This window comes from Channa argus, chromosome 14 (genome assembly GCF_033026475.1).
Source record: "Channa argus isolate prfri chromosome 14, Channa argus male v1.0, whole genome shotgun sequence".
Classification (NCBI taxonomy): domain Eukaryota; kingdom Metazoa; phylum Chordata; class Actinopteri; order Anabantiformes; family Channidae; genus Channa; species Channa argus.
The window spans coordinates 8413981-8434121 of NC_090210.1; the positions used below are offsets into that span (position 1 = coordinate 8413981).

Consider the following 20141-nt stretch of genomic DNA (forward strand, 5'->3'; position numbering starts at 1 on the left):
TAAGGAAATGTAAAAAACAATACAACTAAGAAACAGCAATTTAGATTAATATTTTTTTAGAATTTACAGAAACAGTGTTGTTAAATTTTTAGGTAGCCTGCTTTGCTTGAAAATTTCAAATTTTTTCCCCCAATATTATACTTTCAAGGATATGGTATTTTGTATGTACTATGTTATTTTTTTATTTTTAGGTCCATTGCAGATTTAGAAAAAATAGCACAAAATACTATCAACAAATACATTTTTATTAATAGTTATTAGTTGATACAATTCTTTATTGCTCTCGGTGAGCAATACTGTATTTGCAAGTGACATTGTTCCAGTAAGTAGGCCTATGCTAGTTGTACCAAGAGTATAAGGTATTGTATAATACACTATTCTAAACTAGTTAATAAGTGAGGTTTTTAGCCTACACACTACTACTTGTACAGCGTAGGCACTTCCCTTAATGTCTTTTGACTAGAAGGAGTCACATGTCCACCAGTATTAGTAACTTCACCCAGAGTAAACAAAGTTTCACACAAACGTAACTGTTTATACCACGAGAAATAAATATAACCTACAAACTCATGATTCTGAATTGAGTTTGTAGGTTATATTTCACCATGCAGTTCCTACTAATAAGGTTACAGTAGCAGTGAGACTCTGAAGATGTTTCCGGAACAGCCATGTGTATTTCACACAAACATGACGTTTCCGTGCGATTGGTCGGTGAAAATGCAGTGGCGTTGCTTCGCGTCCCTCTATGGCTGACTTATTAAAGCTCCGTGCTCTGATTGGTCAGGAGCATCGCGCTGTCATTGGCTGCTTTTACGAACGGACTGTTTGAAAATCGCTTGTTTCGTGTCCTGAAACCTGCGAGCAGCTGCATGGGCAGAGAAAGAAAGACACAGATTTGAAAATAAGATTGAGGTAAGTCTTGGAACAAAATATTTAAAATTTCTTTCCAGGTCGAAAACAACTGAATTGTTGCATTATAGTCTAGAGAGATCACGAAGGCTGTTGTTGAATGAACGAAGCACAGCTGTGGTAAAGTTGCTTTGTTTCCATTTGTGCTTCGCTACAACGTATCCTTCCTTGTTTTAAACACTGTGTTGTTTTATTATTTTAATTGTCCATTGATTAAGATTACCTCATGTTTTCGACAGAGTGCTGCTGCAATGTTTGCAGGTGAGGACGGGGCCCAGCTGCAGTGCTGTGTGACGGTAGAGAAACTGAACTCTTCCGGGCAGGCGACCCGGAGACAGGTCATCCGTAAAGCCTCTGTTGTTCTGGGACGGAATGAGTTCCAGGAGATTATCCTCCGAGTCCACGACGGAAAGGTCCCACAAAGTTATCACCTGAAAGAGATGAAACTTTTTACCAGGTTTGCCAGAGATGGGAAGTGCACCATCAAATTGCTACCTGAAAACATCCAGGTGCTCGTCTCCAACTGCCCCCCAGACCAGCTGAGCCTCTTCCTCAAAACCCTGAGCATCAAACACCAGGCCTGGAAGAGCAGCAAGCCTCTGAGTGATAGAGAAAAACTCAAGGCTGGTCTGCCCCGCAGCTTCGAGGCCATCAGCCCTCTGCAGCAAAAGGACATTCAGAAGGCCAATGAGCTGAGAAATAAAGTGGCACCCAAAGGCCTGTCAGATCGCACCAATAAGATGACTGTGGCAGGAACAGGACAGCAGGTCAAAAGGTCAAGAAATGACTGTAACTTCAGCCCAGTGAGTTTTACACAGACATGAATATTATTTAACCAATGTCTTGTTTTGACTCCTCGGCTTCCCTCTTGAATCGACTCGATGTTTGCTTATGTCTTATCCTGTATGTCAAATTCTAATGCTCTTTGAGCAAGCTGTACAATATACATGTTTGCCTGTGGAAAATGATGTCATCAAAATTATATATAATTTTAGGTGAAAGCAAACCCAAGTAAGAAGCCCATCCTGTCTCTGCCATCACGCAAGCTGAACAAAGAACAGGCTGCTGTCCTCAGTGCAGTGCTGAGTGGCAAAAACATCTTCTTCACTGGAAGTGCAGGTACGTGGCAACAGTAAATTATATTTTCATAACTGCTTTGTAAGGGCTACATGTCTAAAACAAACACTGTGTATTTCATTTGCATTAACGATAACCTGATTTTTAGACAATTTACATTTATGGTCTTCTGCAATAAATGACTCTTTTTTTATTTTAAATGTAATTTTTTTTTTTTATAATTTTGTTTATTTTTAATGTTCTTTTAGGTACAGGAAAGTCCTTCTTGCTCAAGAGAATCATAGGATCTCTTCCTCCAAAGAGCACCTTTGCCACAGCCAGCACAGGAGTGGCCGCATGTCACATTGGAGGAACAACACTACACAACTTTGCAGGTCAGTTGTTGTGTTTCTCATAGGTTGAAATGGATTTTACGCAAGTGTCTGTTTTTAAATAAACCACATAATTAGTGGATGCAGATGTGCAGTAAGTTATTTTTCTACAACAGCAACATGTCTTAGAAATCAAAATAATTGGTCAAGTCATCTGGTTTCAAACAACTGAGACACAAATGGAAATTTACTTTCTTATTAAGGAAAAGCACAAGTGGAAGTCCTCACCTGCAGAGCTGCATTTAACAGTTGTTTTTATTATGTATTTTGCGGATTTATTTTCTGGATTAATCATTTGTGCTTCTGGTGTTTTTGAGAAACACAGGAAATCCTCACACTTAAAAAAGATAAAAATAAAATAAAAATAAAAAATTGGATCCCTTTAAAAAAAGACTAAACCATAGTTAACAATTTTCTGTTTAACTAAATGTTTCTTAAGTGTCATCTTTCTGGTAATCAGAGCTGCAGCCTTTCTCTCCTATGCGATGTCTGAATCTTTAATATAATTGAAGACGAGGTGTTGGGTATCTCTCCATATGAACAGATTTTTCTAATTAAATCTCAATATACAGTACAATTTTATGAACCAAGTATTTGCATAGGTGTTATTCATTTGTGTCCCCTCTGACCATCTGTCTCTCCTGCTTTGGTTCCGTGTTCATTTTAGGTATTGGTTCGGGTTCTGCCCCACTGGAGCAGTGTATCGAGTTGGCTCAGCGGCCTGGGGTGCTGCAGCACTGGACTAGCTGTCGACACCTCATCATCGACGAGATCTCCATGGTGGAGGCTCCGTTTTTTGATAAGCTCGAGGCAGTAGCAAGGTGAGAGAAGGTGCTAAGATCAACATTTTAGCCAAGATCAGCATTAATGTAAAAACACTTAAATCAGGTGTTTTGGGTTGTCACCATCTGTCTTATTATGTTTTATTATGGCTAAAGGCAGGAAGATATTTATTTTTTTTATATCATGTAGACAGTACAGTGTTAATGAATCCAATTAAGTCAACCACAGACCTTAATGGCAGCAGTCCGCTTACAATAAAAAGAACTGAACATTTGAACCCCGAGGGCTACTGTGGCTGAACAAATATTCATAAGTCCTGCATAAATGGATTACAGGCAGTTGATTGTTAAATAGTGACCCTACAAGTCCTGGAAAGACATTTAGTGTATTTACTCAAGGACTCTACTACAATTTTGAGGTACTTAAGTGTTTTCATTTTATGTCACTTTCTATTAGGTGTGTTTTTATTTTATGATACTTTTATTCTAATACATTTGATTCCTAATTCACAACATACTCTGCAGTATATAAAGTAATTAAAAGCTCCACCTGCAACACTGAAGTGATGCCATTTATTCGTTATAATGAATAATGCATTAATATTTTAATATGCATTATTCTGAACATGGCTTATTTTGCAGAGTGAGACCTTACTTTGGTACTTTGAGTGTATTTAGCTGATAAGTAATTTTTGATGTGTCTCGACATGATGTCTTAAATTAGTTGTGAGGATTTGCTGCTGTTCTTTGTTTTGTGATGTCATTTTACTTTATACAGAGAAAAGACAAATTTAGTCTTTAGGAAATGTAATATTATACACTAACCTATTATTTGGGAAAACTAAAATCTGATTAATAAGTGAAGAAAATGGTGATTATTTGCAAGCCCAAATGTATAATCTTCTGTTTTCTCAATGCACTTTTACAGGTCTGTGAGAAGGTCTACAGAGCCATTTGGAGGCATTCAGTTGATTGTATGTGGGGACTTCCTCCAGCTGCCACCTGTTTCTAAGGGAAAGGAAAAGGCAGCCTTCTGCTTCCAGGTCAGATGTCCATAGATCCTAGAACTTCCTTTTTATTTTTTAAATTTTTGCCTGTTGTGTCAATAATCTGATTAGAGTGGATCACTAGATCAGTGTCACTGAAAACGAGTTCTCTCCTTTAGGCCAGGAGTTGGCGTAAAGTCATTCAGGTCAACATGGAGCTGACAGAAGTGAGAAGACAAACAGACCAGTCATTCATCTCCCTCCTGCAGGCAGTGAGGGTGGGCAGGTAAAACAATGACACTGTGCAGAACATGTATGTTGTGTTGCAAATGTAGCTTTTCTAAAAAGGTTTTATACTTTCATACACTTCAGGGTGACAGAGGAAGTCACAGCTAAGCTAATAGAAAGCTCTTACCAGAACATTGAGAGGGACGGTATTCTAGCAACCAGGCTCTGCACGCACAAAGATGATGTGGAGCTCACTAACGAGAACAAACTCCAGCAACTTCCAGGTCTGAATGCAGTTATATGTGCAATTAAGTTTCTTTCAGCTTGAAATGGGTATTATTTTGTTGGGCTTAAGTACAGGTGAAAACCATTATATAGGTGGCCTGAGTTATAATAGCTGTTTGAACTGCTCCAGCAGTGTTTTCTGCATCAAGTAGATGCCACTTGCTTAATGACTCCTGTTTTTATTTTTTTGCAAATTATCCAGCAATAACATCATATTTCATACTTGTATCTTTAGGTTACTCCCTTGAACATTTGCTTCTACCCATAACAGTCTATGTGAAACAGTGTATGTGAAACTACCAGCTTTCACAGTATGACTATATTGTAACCCACTGATTTAACAAATGTCTCTCTTTGGTCCTTAGGTCCCATGCACGTATTTGAGGCACTTGACAGTGACCCAGCACTAGTGAAAACTATAGATGCTCACAGCCCTGTCAGCAGACTGATCCAGCTCAAAGTGGGTGCTCAGGTATGACTGCAGAGAGCTCCAGAATATCTAATTTGGTAAGTTAAGCATGGTGTTCAGTGTGTGTGAAGATATGCTTTACTATGTTTGATGCTTTTACTTCTAAGGTCATGCTGACAAAGAACCTGGATGTTGCTCGAGGTCTAGTGAATGGAGCACGAGGAGTTGTGGCAGCTTTTGAGTCTGGAAAGCATGGTCAGTATCTGATTATTTTCAAACCAATTTGGTGCAGAGAAAATGATAATGACTTGTGTGACAAGCCACTTTTTGCATATACAAATATGGATGAAATTGTTACAAGAAGAGCTCATCAGGGCTGCTGTTAACCATGACAACCTAACACTACCAGCTGCCTTAATGCTAATTTCTATTCAACAGTTTCAAGCTTGTTTGCCAATATAGTCATCTGTTACTGTGTTCAATGACTGCAGAATTTTAATTGAAGAGGAGCTTAAGTTTTTATATACTGAATTGGCCTGACAGGCCAAAACAAAAAAGCTAATTTAATGAAAATGCCCCAATGTGTACGTTAAGAAATCACCATGGTAGCAAATTCCATGTACTGACTCCCTCCTTACTTCCTCAGGACTCCCACATGTGCGTTTTCTGTGTGGCGTTACAGAAGTGCTGAAGCCAGAACGCTGGGTGTTTAAATCAGGTGGTGGGATCCATCTGAGTCGACAGCAGCTGCCCCTCAAATTGGCCTGGGCCATTTCCATCCACAAGAGTCAGGTGAGCACAGGTTCAATCCAAGCCACATGGATTACTAGTAAAACTCTCACATAAGTACTGGAGAGACAACTGATCATCAAATAAGTACGAATATCTTGCCTTCCCTGAGGATGGTATTCAGTGTGTAACCGTTGATTTGTTTTAAACTAATAAGTTGATGAAGACCCTTTTAAAATATTTTTCCAGTTCAAAATTGATGATTTGATTGCTTTACCTGAGCTTCATCTGACATATCAGCATCAATATCATATTATCACATCAAAAGGAGAGGGAAGATAAAAATACTTTTGTCTTTTAAGAATTATTGCTATGAATTTATGATTACTATTATTATAACTTGCTATTACTGCAAGCACTATTGGCATTTCACAGGCATTTATTTGTGACAGTTGCAGAGAAAATCTAAAAGCATCTTTACTTCAAATTCGTAGCCACACTGTCAGTGTAAGGAAGTCTAATAAACTTTTATCTAGAGCTGTAATCTTATAAAATGTTTGACATTGGTCATATCATTAGAAAAACGAGACAAATATTTACAAACCTCATGAAATTCCCACCAGCTTCAGTTTTGCATGAGGCTAATAAGCAAATGTTAGCAACTTAACAGGCTAGTGCTTATTGGGTTATAGAGGGTGTATGTAAAGTTGGAAAGGTTCTTAACAATGTGCAGCAGTTCACATCTTTAAGACAGAAACAGACCCTCCAGTGTGTCTTTTCATACATTGTGGCAATTCAAAGTACATCAGGGCAGAAATATCAGTATTATAAAATAAAGAGTGCCTGATTTTTGACATGATGTCAAAAAAGACATTTCCTCAGTTGGTTTTATGGTATGCGTCACAACATTGTTTGTCCTTCCACCCTTGAATTGGGACATGGAAAAGCTCTTAACGTATAATAGTGGAAGAAGCCAAATAATCCTCAATGCCACATTCAGATTATAGGTTTCATAGTCATTTCTAGACATTTGGGTTGAAGTTGAATCAGTGTTTTTTGCTTTCAGGTATGTTTCTGCTTTCTGTGGCCTGTTTATCATGTGCAGTAGTGTTTTTCATTCTCTGCACCCTACTCAGCCCATAGAATTGATATCATTTGTTTGCGTGATCCCCAAGGAGGGAATTGTTTTGTGGGCAACTTAATTTTAACACATCGGAGTCAGGGAACCCCTAAAATGTTTGTATTCTGCAGTGAAAACCATACTGGGATCATAAAGTTGAACAGCAGCCTTTGGCTCAGGTGAGGCATCTGCATTTGTTTGGTTTTCAGAAAGTTCAGGATTAAGTGCCAAGTCAACAATGATATAATTACAGATCATAATAGTTATGAGTCTGATTCTTAAATACTGACTGCTTAAACAATTTACTATTACATTTGACATCCAGGTCAGTGAGGGTTTTTTTATTTTTTTTTTTGAGTTCACTGGTCATGATTAAAGTGTCAGTAATGTGTGATTCACTGAAGCGTAAAAAAGAAGTCACACAGCTGCATCCCTGAAGGATAGCTGGGATGATGTACGTGTGGCTTTGAATCATGAAAGAACTGTACTTTCAGTAACTTCTCAAAAATCTTGTACACTAAGCAGTTATCGTGTGTGTGGTACACTTTATAACAGTACAGTCATATATTTTATTATTTTTGTTTGTAATCCTTTTTGTAGTTACTACTGAAACATGCAAGTAATTTAATGGGGTATCTTCATGGCATTGGACTAAATACAGATTTGTTAGTATATTTGTGAATTAATCAGCCAGGGGATCCTTGAGCATTTGTGTCTAATACTTGAATATCCATCCAGGAATGCAGACTCCAGCTTGAACTACAAAATTTCATTGAATTCTGGGGTTCAAAAATTGCCTTTCCATCCTGTTTTATAGGATTATCCTGACATATAAACACATGGTTTGTTATTTATTTTAGGGAATGACACTGGACTGCGTGGAAATCTCTCTGGCACGCGTTTTTGAACGTGGCCAGGCTTATGTGGCCTTGTCTCGGGCTCGGTGTCTGCAAGGTCTAAGGGTCATGGACTTTGACCCCCGTGTGGTGCGAGCTGATCCAGATGTTCTCCTTTTCTACAAGAAACTGAGGAAGGAGAGGATGCTCATGCAGGTGGGGCCAGACTATTGATTGTTTCTGTTTTTAAAACAGGAAAAAAAAATCAATGATTTACCTAATATGTAGAGGTTTTCCACTAGTTTCATTGAAGTGCATACAGTGTTCTGATTAAAACACCAGTATTGCTCTAGAAATGACGCTCTTTAAAATTATATAGAGACATAGATTAATTTATTTAATTTCAGAGCAGCCACATTACTTGGGAGTTTTGCAGAAATGTTTAGGAAACTATATCACAAACTGCTCAGTTGTAAAATGATTTGCCTCTACTGCTGTCTGCAGGCCTCCATGGATGAGTTTCTTCGCAACAGACAAACCTAGGGAGAAGGAGTCGCTCTGCATCATCTGTAATGTTATGCACTGTGTGCATAAGTTTTCCTTGTATTATAACTCTACTGACATGTTTTCCTTAATGTCTGTAAGCACAGACCTCAACAGTCTACCTCAAGGGTCCTCTTACTGGCAGTACTTGATGTCACACTGCCACCATGTGTTCATAATCAAGAGATCTTTAGGAGCTTATTTTTATTAAGTCTTCTTTTTTATGAATGTTTATTTAAATAAAGTTTTAGTCAATTTACAAATGCATTTTGTTTATTACCTAATATTGTTCATTCAAAAGTGCGTTTTGCCCTTGTAGAAAGTTTAAAAAAAAAAAGTCTGGTTGAGCAGTCGGCCTGGATTTTGACTTGGCAACATTTAAATGCTGAAGACATTTTGTAAACTATAGCACATTTTTGGTGCTTGTCTGATGTTACATGTGCCCAACATGGCTAGGTAGTGATATTTGTTAATTATTTCATAGAACATCTCAAATTATACTGGGATTTGTTTTGAGTCTTTTGTGGCACAAAACAGCAACATCTCCTAGCAACTCAAAGTAAGGCTGTGATTACGGAAATATTGATTCAACACTAAACGGCTTCAGTAGCACTGGTGAAATGAGTATACAACTACATTAATGTGTACACTTTCACATTTATGTTTTAAAATGAAACACTTATGATGTGAGTGAAGTCAGTACCTTTTTTTTAAATACACCTTTAATTTAGTTATGGCCTGTTCCTTTGTTACTTCATGACTTGTAAAGCAGATATAAAAAGTGCTTCTGAGTGTTAGATTTGCCTTTGTTAGCCATTTACTGGAACTCACAATATGAAGTCCAAAGAAATGTCTATTCAAGTGAAGAAGGCCGTCACTAGACAGGGGAATAAAGTCCACCGGGGAAAATGACAAACACTTGGAGTGGCCCATACAACAGTTTGGAGCTTTCTTAAAAAGAAAACAAAAACAAACTGCACTTAAGGTGAAGACCACTGTTAACACTCAAGAACAGAGAGCCCATAATTTTTTTTTAAAATACACCCTTAAAAGCCTGCCCAATTTTGGAATAAGATTTAGACTAAGAATCAAGATTAACTGGTAGCACAATGAAGGAACAGCTTTCAAACGTGGTAGATGTAGCATTTTGGCATGTGCATGTATAGCAGTCTAAGGAACTGGGTCACTGATGTTCATTGATCTGACAAAATGCTAAAAGTAGCAGGATGACTTGTGAAGTGAATAGGGCTGTACTCTGATTTAGCTAAATAGAACTGTGCTACATACTGCAAGATAATGACCCAGTAGCAAAAGCTACACAAGAGTTACTCAAAGCTAAGAAATGGAATATTCTTCACTGGCTCAGCAGCTTTTCTCTTAATGAAGACAAGACTGAAGACAGAAATACCCACAAACAAGCAGAGTCACAGGAGGATGAAACTTACCATTTGATCATGTCCATTGGTTCCACTCCAAGCAGTCATTGATTTTTATTCAAGTATTAAAGGCAATCCATGTGTTTGTAATTATGTTAGTTTGTACCATTATTTAATTGTAAAATGGATGTGTGTCTATATTAGAGTAGCTAATTCCTGAATGGTAATACCACACATTTGTTCTTGAATTAAAGCAGAAGTTCTGGACTTTGCTCAGATCAGGTTTTTGTTTCAAACTCAATGTGGTGGTGTACAGACAAATACCAAAAAAAAATAATAAATCATTGTTCCTATATTTATGAACCTAACTGTATACATACACCACATAAGTGAAACACCTTGAAAAAGAGCACCTGACAAACTGGAAACACAAGAAAAGCTTTATTTTCCAGATCAGAAAAAGTCCACGACCAAACCTGTGGTAAACTTTCCATCACTAGAGCACAATAAGTGATCATTTTGATTGAGTCCAAACCCTTCTTTGCACAACCTTTTACAACTGATAGCTTCAATTACCAACATAAGCCATGTTTCATTTACAAACTGCTTCTGACCCTTTTTACAATAATGTATTGCATACAGAAAGTATGTACTGGGTTTAGGAACCCAAGAAAAATCATTTACATTAATACACAGAATGACAACAGATGTCAACCTTATTGCAATTAAATAGATTCTACAGCTGCAAATGGTTGGAATTGGGCATGTCAATCATTTAACGTTGTGGAACAGCTTGTGTGCTACCTACAATGAGAAAGGACAACAGAATTAACATTAGACAGGCACAAATCAAGTACTATATACACACACAACCTAATCTTCCATGTGCTAATTCCTTTATATGCATTTTTCTCCATTTCTACCTTCTCATCGTTTCCCTCACACACTTACACAGTGGTCCCTTGCATGCAGAAAGTCAAAAAGTTCTTCTGTACAGTCCTCCTCAGTGTTGGACCTTGAGTTGACCCTGGCTTCGCAGATGTCCAGGCGCTCCTTGTAGTGCACGCAGTGTTCAGTCTGTTCACACTTGGCTCGTACATTTTCTAGAGGATCCTGTAAGGGACCAGAGAGAAATGAGGGAAACTCTGGGCAATATCATTAAAACCTTGTTATACACTACTTCTCACAGGAGCATTGATTTATTGTGTCCATTTTTGAGTTCAAAGCAACATTTCCTCAGATTGTACCAAATCAAGCCCAATCCTTAGTCGGATCATGGCTAACCTTTGTTTGTGAACATGGTCCAAAAATTACATAACTTTATATTTTTAGTAATTTTACCTGAATTTTTCCTCTTTCTTTCTACATCCAAAAAAACAAAAAACAAACAAACAAAAAAAAACTTACCACCATTTCTTCCTCCTCTTCTTCTTCTTCCTCAGCTGACGCATTTTCCTCCTGGTGAGTTACAATAATATGAAATGCATTTAGTTTGGTCTCAGTTTCATTTGTTAAGGAATCAATTCCTGCCATAATCTTGATTCTGTGCAAAATTATACGGTAAAACACCATTATCAAACCGATGGTTATAATAAAACTGAGTGACATGTGCCCTTCTGTAACTATGTTACCTGTGTAATCCTATCAAACAAGACTTTAATGTATGGGTTAAATGCAGACATCACATTTCATTGTAATATGTACTAAATGACGATTAATAAAGCTTCCAATTCTTCTACTTATGTTTTTACAGCTGACACCAACTAAACCGACCGGAATCAGGCTACTACCGAAGTTTCTTCCTAAACTTCGATTACCCAGCATGCATTTAAAAAGCGACTAAACAGACTCATGTTGATGTTTTTAACTACCTCGTCCTCTGGGTCACCGTGTGTAAGCATTTTCCTCTCGAAAACCATGTTTATAATTCTGGAATTAACTAAAAATGGCCACAGACCACAGAAGTCACAACTCCCCAGCTTTCTGTTAAGGACGTGGGGTCACACGCAGGAAACAACTAGATGTCTCACCGGATAAAGTTTCCTATTGGTGGAAAGAGACCATTGAAAGGTTTTTTATCCAATCATTGCCGTAAGTTTTGTTGAAGGCCCGCCCATTCAACAGTTCACGAGTACGGAACTTTTGTTTTATGTGTAGGACTGTAGACGAACCCAAAAAGCTGTTGCACAGATGTTTCCCATGATGGCAATTTTGGTGGATACCAGGCTTCTGTTAAGAAGAGTTAAAGATTTTAGGAGTTTAATGCCCAGACGCAATCGAGTGAAAGAAAAATGGGTAGGTTCTCAAGACATAATGTCACATAATTTATTGTAGATGTCAAGAAAAGCTAGCTTAGTACAGCTATAAATGTAACATTATTGCTACAAGACATCTTAAAACCCTGTGTCTCTGCCTGGTAAATTACGTTTATAAGAGATGGATAGAGAGGCAGTTGTTAAATAAAAGATTATATTTGCATCCTAGCTCTCTCTCCCTCTCTCTCCCTTCCTGTGTGTTTTTGTTTGTTTGTTTGTTTGTGCGTGTGTGTGTTTTTGTTTGTTTGTGTGTGTGTGGTGTTGGTTGAGTTTCATTGATGAATATAACATTGTATAGTGCAACGGTTTGGTTACTTTACATATGAAAACCTTCCTTATTTTTTATTTTATAGTTAACTATTAAAATGTTTCCTACCCTCCAACCTTACGGACAGGCTGCTACCCGTCCCAAAAACCCCCCAACCAGGCTGGCCCTGCAGCACTTTGATGCCACTTACAGTGTCCAACTCGGGAACCTCTGGCCATCCGTACGAGTCGCCTTGCTCTCAGAGAGAAAATATGGAGCTTTGGTTAACAATTTCTCCTATGAAGCTGTTCTGGCAAACCTTCAAGCCCAGGGCTGCAGAGACTTCATCAGTGACACACACACAGAAAGTAGGTTTTTATTTCCAGTGTTAACACTACATTTTCCAATGTTGGACTATTAATGACAAAAAAATACGAAAACGTACAAATATGGAGGTTGTATGTTATACTATACTCATCATTGCAAAAACAAATGCCTAAAGAGGTAATCCCAGGTGGCATAAAGATGTCCCTTTCTACTCAAATAATTTGTTCTGTATATCTTTTCCACAGCTCAGTCATGCTTTGAGCAAGACAAGGCAGTTGAGGCAGACAAGGAACTTGGTGTTTCCATGAAGACATCAGTCAATAATAGTCAGCAGCACTCTGCCCTACAGCTTAGTCCTAGCATCAAATGTGTAGTGTTTCCAAGAGGGGACATTACAAGGTTCAAGCCAGCTAGGTGAGCTTATTTATTATTAGTTGTGCAAAAATATCTAATCAAAAATATTTTGATATGTGTACTTACTGCAGGAAGATCAAAATGTTACTTGAATTACCTCTTTTGCCTAATGTCTTTTACAAATGTGGTAGTTTATACTTGATTTAAATGTATTTTTGTCATTGGTTTTTAAAGGGTTTAGCATGCCTGTTTGGGTTTAGAGGATACATTTATCTTCCAATTGAGGATTTTAAGTGTCTTGTCTCCTTAAGACCAGATATGCACGGGTTGTTGGGTTATTACTTGATGGATGCAGCATCGGTGCTGCCTTGTCTCGCGCTAGATGTTCAAGAAGGTCACAGTGTGCTTGACCTCTGTGCTGCTCCAGGAGGAAAGACTCTGGTTTTACTCCAAACCCAGGCTATCAGTAAGTGAACTGCTCACTCTTTGCGGTTCTCTTTACCTGACTCATATCATTTCTTCTGTCTGTTCTCTATCTGTGAGTGTTAACAAATGTTTCTCAGTTTTTCCTAATCATCCACTGTTTGTGTTTATATTTAAGGGTTTTTGTGTTTAAATGACGTCTCTGTGTCTCGGACATTGCGATTGAAAAGGGTCCTCAACAGTTATGTTCCTAAGCAGTTTTTGTCAGACGAGATGCTGCGCATCACATCCTTTGATGGCACCAAATGGGCAGAAGTCGAAAGCAATACATTTGACAGAGTAAGATATTGTGACATAAGCGTATTAATTCTGATTGATGGTGCATAAATTCATCACGTTTACTGAGATGATGATACTTTAGCCTTCATTTTTCTGTATTTAGGTTATTGTTGATGTCCCCTGCACCACAGACAGGCATTCACTCATGGAGGATGACAACAACATATTCAGTAAGAGCAGGACTGCAGAGAGACGACGGCTGCCACAGCTACAGCTGGAACTGCTGCTGTATGTTTTCAATAGAGATGGTGGTGTTAAATTTCATTAAGGCATTATACAGTTGGTTAACTGTACTTTACTTTTAGTAAAAAAAACTCCCTCCCTGATCTGCAGAGCAGGAATCAAGGCAGCATGTCCAGGTGGAGAGATTGTGTACTCCACCTGCACGCTCTCACAAATCCAGAACCTGAGTGTGGTGGAACAGGCTGTGTACTTGGCTCGAGAGAACCATGGCATCCATCTTGAGGTTAGTCAGACAGAAGCTGTCAGTGTCATCAACAAGCTGTGTAAAAACATCATGAACATATAAATAATGGAAGATAATTCTAAACTTTGAAATAAATTGACCGTTTGCTTGTTTTCCTCCTTTTTTTTTTCCCCCTCATCCTCCTCATATCAACATTCAGGTTGTCAGTCTGCGACCCCTGACACACATGTTTCGGAAAACGTTTCACTTCACACCTGACCTTCAACTTGGAGAGATGGTTGTTCCACATTTAGCTGCTAACTTTGGGCCCATCTACATGTGCAAGCTAAAGAGATTGACATAGATTTTGAACTTATCAACTGGTTTTCCACACAAATCTATGCTGCCAGATACTTGTTTGCAAAGAAGGACCTAACATCAGAATAAATTAGAATAAAGTATCCAGGTGAAAGACCTGGACATTGTGATTATGACAGTGAATACACTGAACAACACTGATCTACAGTTTTTTATGGACTTTTGTAATTAACAGGAAGAATGAACTTTAGTTTTGAACACAGGTGCACTTAAGGACTGAAACCAGTGTTTTTGTCCTTTCGGCTTATCCCGTGAGTTCAGGGTCGCCCCAGCGGATCATTGTCCACATGTTTATTGGGCACAGTTATTTTTTTTTTACGCCGGATGCCCTTCCTGGCGCAACCCTCCCCAATTTCTACCGGGCTTGGACCAGCACTGCACAGCTGGTGATGGGGAATGGGCTGTTAGGGGTTCAGTCTCTTGCCCAGAGACACTTCGACATATAGCCGGGACCGGGGGTCGAACCACTAACCCTGTGGTTCATGGACGACTGCCTTTACCAACTGAGCACCCCCAAGGACTTAAACTGTAGCTCAGTTGGTAAGGCAATTGACCATGGACCACAGGGTCAGTGGTTCAATCCCCACTCCTGGCTACAAGTCGAAGTGTCCTTGGGCAAGACACTGAACCCCAAGTTGCTCCCGGTGGGTCAGGTGAGCACCTTGCATGGCAGCCACCGCCATCGGTGTGTGAGTGTGTGTGTGAATGGGTGAATGGGAAGCTATATTGTAAAGCGCTTTGGATAAAACCGCTATATAAGCGACTATTTACCATTTACCAAACCAGTGTGTTGTTTGCATATAACTTGTAGTTTTATTATTGCCCAATAGGTGGCAAGAGTAGATCAACAATATAGACATCCTGTATATTCTGTGCCCACTAGAGGACACTAAGTATGTCTGTAAAGGTTACAGGACCACCACTATGTGTGTCCTCCCGCACTGTGTCAGATGCACAGGAATGAATATTTCATGTTGGGGAATCACATTACAGAAACACAAATTTCCTTCAGAATTACCTGCTCTTTGTAACTCGCCAGTGAAAATGGTCTTGGCTTGTTCTATGGTTACTCATCAGGCATCATGGCTTTGCCTAATAATGCAATATATGTGGAAGGAGGGTGCAATGAGCAGTCAAGTAATGACATTTTTTGACCATTTGGCTTCTCACGTTTGAATCTGCCCAACTTTCATTATTAAGGCTGGATAGACTGTTTTGCATTGACATTACTCAGAGGTGAAACGTTTTCTCTTATCACAACCTAATGTGATTGGAGAGGTGCCTCTTTTTTCATCACAATGCCGATGACCCTTTATGTTGTCCTGGCCAGGCAATGTAGCATGACAAAATGGTGTGTGTGTGTCATTAAGCTGCTCCAAGTGCTGGAGCTGACTCGCATCCCCGTGCAGGGATGGACGGCAGCCATGCGGCTCCCAGATGAACATTAAAGAGGCAGCACAGAGCTAAAATGGGACGTCTCGCCCTGTTTTGCCCCTCTGCTTTTTTATTCCACAGATGACTGCAGATAATTTTCTGTGCGATTGTGAGTGATTACTGTATTACTGTGGTAAAAGGGGGATGTATCAGGGAATGCAGAGGGAATTAATGACACATAAAAACTATTTTTGTATTGACTGCTTTCATCTCCAGGGCCTCGAATGCCTATTCGCACATCTTGTGATTACCTAAACATATTGTAAATATGTGTTTCCTATGGGCTCTTACATAAATTTACATGTTTTAACACTCAGGAGACGGTAGACGGTTAGAGATGAGTTACTCTCTTTCTGCCTTTCTATAGACTTGACTGGCTGCCTGCTTTATTATTGAATTAGCCAATGAAGCGCTGTGCATTTGTGCTCCTGTGTGTAAGCCTGTGTTAGGGAGATGTCTACTGTGTATTAGAAAGATGAATATTATGGGTTTGACTACACAACCGTGCTTCTGTTGTGTTTTCAAATACAATTTAAATGTTGCCTTTCCGTCAATAAAGATGCAAAACACTGTAATAGTCTTATGTTTTCACCTTGTACCAAACAAGCTTCTGAATGAATGAACCTGTGCCCATTAGTAATGAATTGCACACATTAAAAAGTGACTGAAACTGAAATCTCTTAGAAGAAACACGTCTTACAGGACTTATTTAAATGAGCTAAACTTGATGATTCAGTTTTGTTTCTTCAATTGTTCAAGATGACCATTCAGGTGTCTTTATGTTTAGTACATACACTCATTGAGGCAAGTGGTCTCTTACTTTTAACTCTGTGTATTTAAGCACATGCTGCTGTTCCTGCTGTGGTGTTTTTTTCCTCTTGTCCGGCCCAGAGGTAAAGATCAGATGTGTGTCTCAGTTGGCGGTGGGAGAGAGGATTTCAGCGGTAGGGGTCTTTGTCACAGATGCTCCGCGTAGACTGAGCCCAGCAGGATGTTCTGCTTTTCTCAGATAGAAAATTTGATAGTGTTTTCTTCACCATTAAAACTGCTCTGGTAATTTAATTCTAAAGCCAATTTCTATTTACTTTTTATGAGCATTTAGTTGTTTGTTGAAAGTAGTGAAAGAATCATCAGTAATAATTTTTACTGAAACTTTAGTTGCCTTTATTTAACCAAGAAATCCCATTGAGATCTCTAACAAGGGACACCTGGCCAAGATAGCAGCCATACAAAATAAATAACAATAAAACTGGATGACAGCTATTCAAGCACAGTAGCCTCTCATGAAACCACTGGCATTTCTCCCTCACTGCATTCTTTATGATACTCTTAAAATCGGCAGTTGAATGTTTTTAAGTTTAGGAGTTTGTTTGGAAATGATTCCATCACCATGGTGCATGATAGGAAAATGTTGTTTTGCCAAGGTCTTTTCAAGCCAGGGGAACAAGAGCAACTGCTTGGAAGCACGGAGATTGTAGCAACAAGAACTAACAGAAAGGAGGATACTATGGTATTCTGAGAGATTATCTCACAAAGCTTTATAAATGAACATATATCAGTGTTGTTGTCTATGAATGGTTATTTATGTCTAGCCAATTTTTTTTTGCATTATTCATAAATGGATTTTTAGCAAATTGCACTACAATAATAGTTGTTCAACAGTGGCTAATTTGTCTCCTCTAGAAGCCAATTTACATTCTGCTGAAATTGTACTTCTGCTCCCATCATCTATTAAAAGTACAAGTATTTCTACTTACCAGGTATTTCTGTCTTAAACACCATCAGACTTGTTGGATCAGCTGCAGGGTCATCAGCTTGGAACCACCCTTCACTGATTTTTGCTTCTTTAATCCCAGAACACCTCTCATGTCACCCTGCAGCTGGCCTGAGGATCCTTGTCCCCATGTCTTACCTTTCCTTCAGAGCCAGAAGTCCCCTTGCCTCCTCTGCCAACTCCTTTAGCACTCAAGGGTTGAGCCGACAACTCCTATGGACTTCAGAAAGCGCTGGGTGGTTGTGTCGAGGAAACCCCTGCAAACTGCTTCCACTGGATAGATGATTGTCCTCAACCCTGCTTCTTTGCACTAAGTTGCCAGCTCTTTTTATTTCTCCTTTCTCTCAGGACCATAGAACCATCAGCTCTGCCACGGTTCTGATAGGTCAGGATCGGAAAACCATGTCTGGAAGTTTGGTTGAGGTTGACTCTTAAATTGTAACCAAAGAACAAGTCAAACCCATTATCATAAATATTAATGGTTGTCATGTGGCTGTGTTTGGCTGTGCAACCATTGGTCAACTAGGAACTGAGAAATTTCAGTACTGAGTTAAGAATGTGTTTTCAATCTCTGGTTGTTTTACACAGTTAGGGGCAAATACATGAGCAAAAGTAAATAAGTATGATCTGCAAATTTTGCTCATTCTAAAGGTAAAAAAGCACCTGTGAGTGATATACTGACCAATTGATAAGTGTATTAGTTTAACCTAGCTAAAAGGGTGGCCTGCTGTCTCAGTGGTAGAGCATTGGGTTGGGATGGGGATGGGTCCAAATCCCACTCCACCATGTTCCCGCTCATTCACCAAGGGCCGCCTTGGTGCTGGTCCCGGGCCCAGATAAATTGTAAGGAAACTCATATCAAATTAACATGCGGAACACATTGCACTGTGGCGACCCTTGGTGAAATTAATGCAGTTTAGTACTGCAACACATTGAAAAATGTAGTTTGTGGTTCCGATCAATTGTACTGCAAAATACTGATACATATTTCTCTATGACACCAGTATTAGTGCTATAAATGAAAGATGTTACTGTTGTAGCAGATAAAGTGTGCGCTAGTTTTAGTTAACTTCTTAGTCCAGGGTGTCCCCTTAGGGACCAGGGCCCATAAATCTGGGAGGTCATAAGGTGTTTAAGCGGAGAAGAAAAGAGGGAATTCCAGCTTCACAGGAAGCTGACATCACAAAATGACTGTGGATCCAAAACACACTGAATCACAAGCCAAAACTGTTGTGTTAAGTCTTAAATAATGTGCTGTTTTATATAAAAAATCAATATACAATCTGTCCAGTCATTGAATAAATATACTCGAAATATTTTTAGATCTGTTTTTTTCCTGCTCTCTACTTTTGGCATTAGCCTAATGTAGAATCTTGACTTGTTATGTGTTAAATTTGCAGGCGACTCATTCATCACTTTCCAGATAAAGTTTCTGGTAATATGTCTTAACACAATATAAGTTTGGATTTTGGACTTCATCAATATGACAGACTCCAAATAATATTTGTTGGCACATGCCAGCAAATATGAAGGACCTTCTTTTATGTAACATCTAATGATGTTCTCCTTTACATTACATCAGACTAGCTTAATATACCAGGCGTTTTTTTCAACCTATGATCTAGGTATTCACTGACAGACTCGATGCCCCATGAACTGGCTTAGAGAGCTGCCGGTTAGTTAGTGAGACCAGCATTGGAAATGGAACCTTAGGTTTAGGCTGAAGCCAGATTAAGAAGAGAGAGAATGGGGGTTTTCTTCTCTCCAAGAAGATTAACCGAGGAGGGGTGAGATGGCAGTCAGAGTGTTTGAGAAAGAAAAAGAACAAGAGGAAAATGGAAGATGAAGTGGAACTAAAGGAGGGTGGCCCAGGATTCACAGTTTAACCACCTGTTGTCTGTTTCTTAGTATCACTCATTTCTTCTCTCTCTATGAGCATCTGTCTCTGCGCTGTCCAGCTCTTTTATTTGGCAACATATTAAAAATCCCTTGGTAGGAAGAGTACTGACACCTTAAAATATCATGTATGCATTATTTTTGAGCACTGAAGCACCCAGTTAAGTTTCATATGTCTTTGCATGTATATCTGCAGCTTTGACTCTGATCATACTTGTGCATATCTCTCCCTTAAGTTCCCGCTTGTGGTTTCCAGGAGGGCTTTGATGTGTATCTGGGCACTACACTATTAGAGGGATTTCCCTGGGCCTGACAGCTCAGAAAATATGTGGTGAAATGCCAGTGGACTAAAAGAATGCTGGAAACAGGATTAGGATCATATTCTGGCAGACCCTGTCACCTCCTCAATGGGCCGAGGTTTCTAACGCTGGCACTTTTCATTCTCACCATGGTTAAAACCTTTAAGAGAAAGGAGGAGGGGGGGGCAGTGATTGAATGGTACACTGTGATTTGTGTGTGTGTGTGTGTGTTCGGGGGGTGCTCCAGTGGGTTGTGAGGAAGGGAGGGAGAGAAAAGCGGAGTCAAAGCAAGAGATAC

The 20141-nt window shown here is 39.2% G+C and overlaps 3 protein-coding genes across 4 annotated transcripts; 2 read left to right on the plus strand and 1 right to left on the minus strand.

The window, feature by feature from the left end:
- Positions 1-721: 721 nt before the first annotated feature.
- Positions 722-8532, plus strand: pif1 (PIF1 5'-to-3' DNA helicase homolog (S. cerevisiae)). The gene is made up of 13 exons (XM_067475373.1): positions 722-912; positions 1149-1712; positions 1905-2028; positions 2235-2360; positions 3025-3178; positions 4068-4182; positions 4305-4411; positions 4498-4637; positions 5004-5110; positions 5215-5302; positions 5694-5839; positions 7757-7948; positions 8237-8532. Exons 2-13 carry the CDS (start codon positions 1161-1163, stop codon positions 8273-8275), a joined length of 1890 nt encoding a protein of 629 aa, XP_067331474.1. The 5' UTR covers positions 722-912; positions 1149-1160; the 3' UTR covers positions 8276-8532.
- A 1545-nt stretch (positions 8533-10077) lies between these two features.
- On the minus strand, positions 10078-11679 carry LOC137098782 (cytochrome b-c1 complex subunit 6, mitochondrial-like). The gene is made up of 4 exons (XM_067475374.1): positions 11523-11679; positions 11059-11109; positions 10603-10764; positions 10078-10455 (listed from the first exon to the last, which is right to left on the minus strand). Exons 1-4 carry the CDS (start codon positions 11568-11570, stop codon positions 10423-10425), a joined length of 294 nt encoding a protein of 97 aa, XP_067331475.1. The 5' UTR covers positions 11571-11679; the 3' UTR covers positions 10078-10422.
- A 118-nt stretch (positions 11680-11797) lies between these two features.
- nsun4 (NOP2/Sun RNA methyltransferase 4) lies at positions 11798-16518 on the plus strand. 2 transcript variants are annotated; one of them, XM_067475326.1, is made up of 8 exons: positions 11798-11946; positions 12362-12581; positions 12786-12954; positions 13206-13360; positions 13496-13656; positions 13760-13884; positions 13990-14122; positions 14283-16518. In XM_067475326.1, the coding sequence occupies exons 1-8, from the start codon at positions 11842-11844 to the stop codon at positions 14424-14426; spliced, it is 1212 nt and encodes a 403-aa protein (XP_067331427.1). In that variant the 5' UTR covers positions 11798-11841; the 3' UTR covers positions 14427-16518. The 2 variants fall into 2 exon arrangements, with proteins under 2 accessions (XP_067331427.1, XP_067331428.1); XM_067475327.1 differs by having other exon boundaries at positions 13995-14122; positions 14283-14422.
- Positions 16519-20141: the final 3623 nt, after the last annotated feature.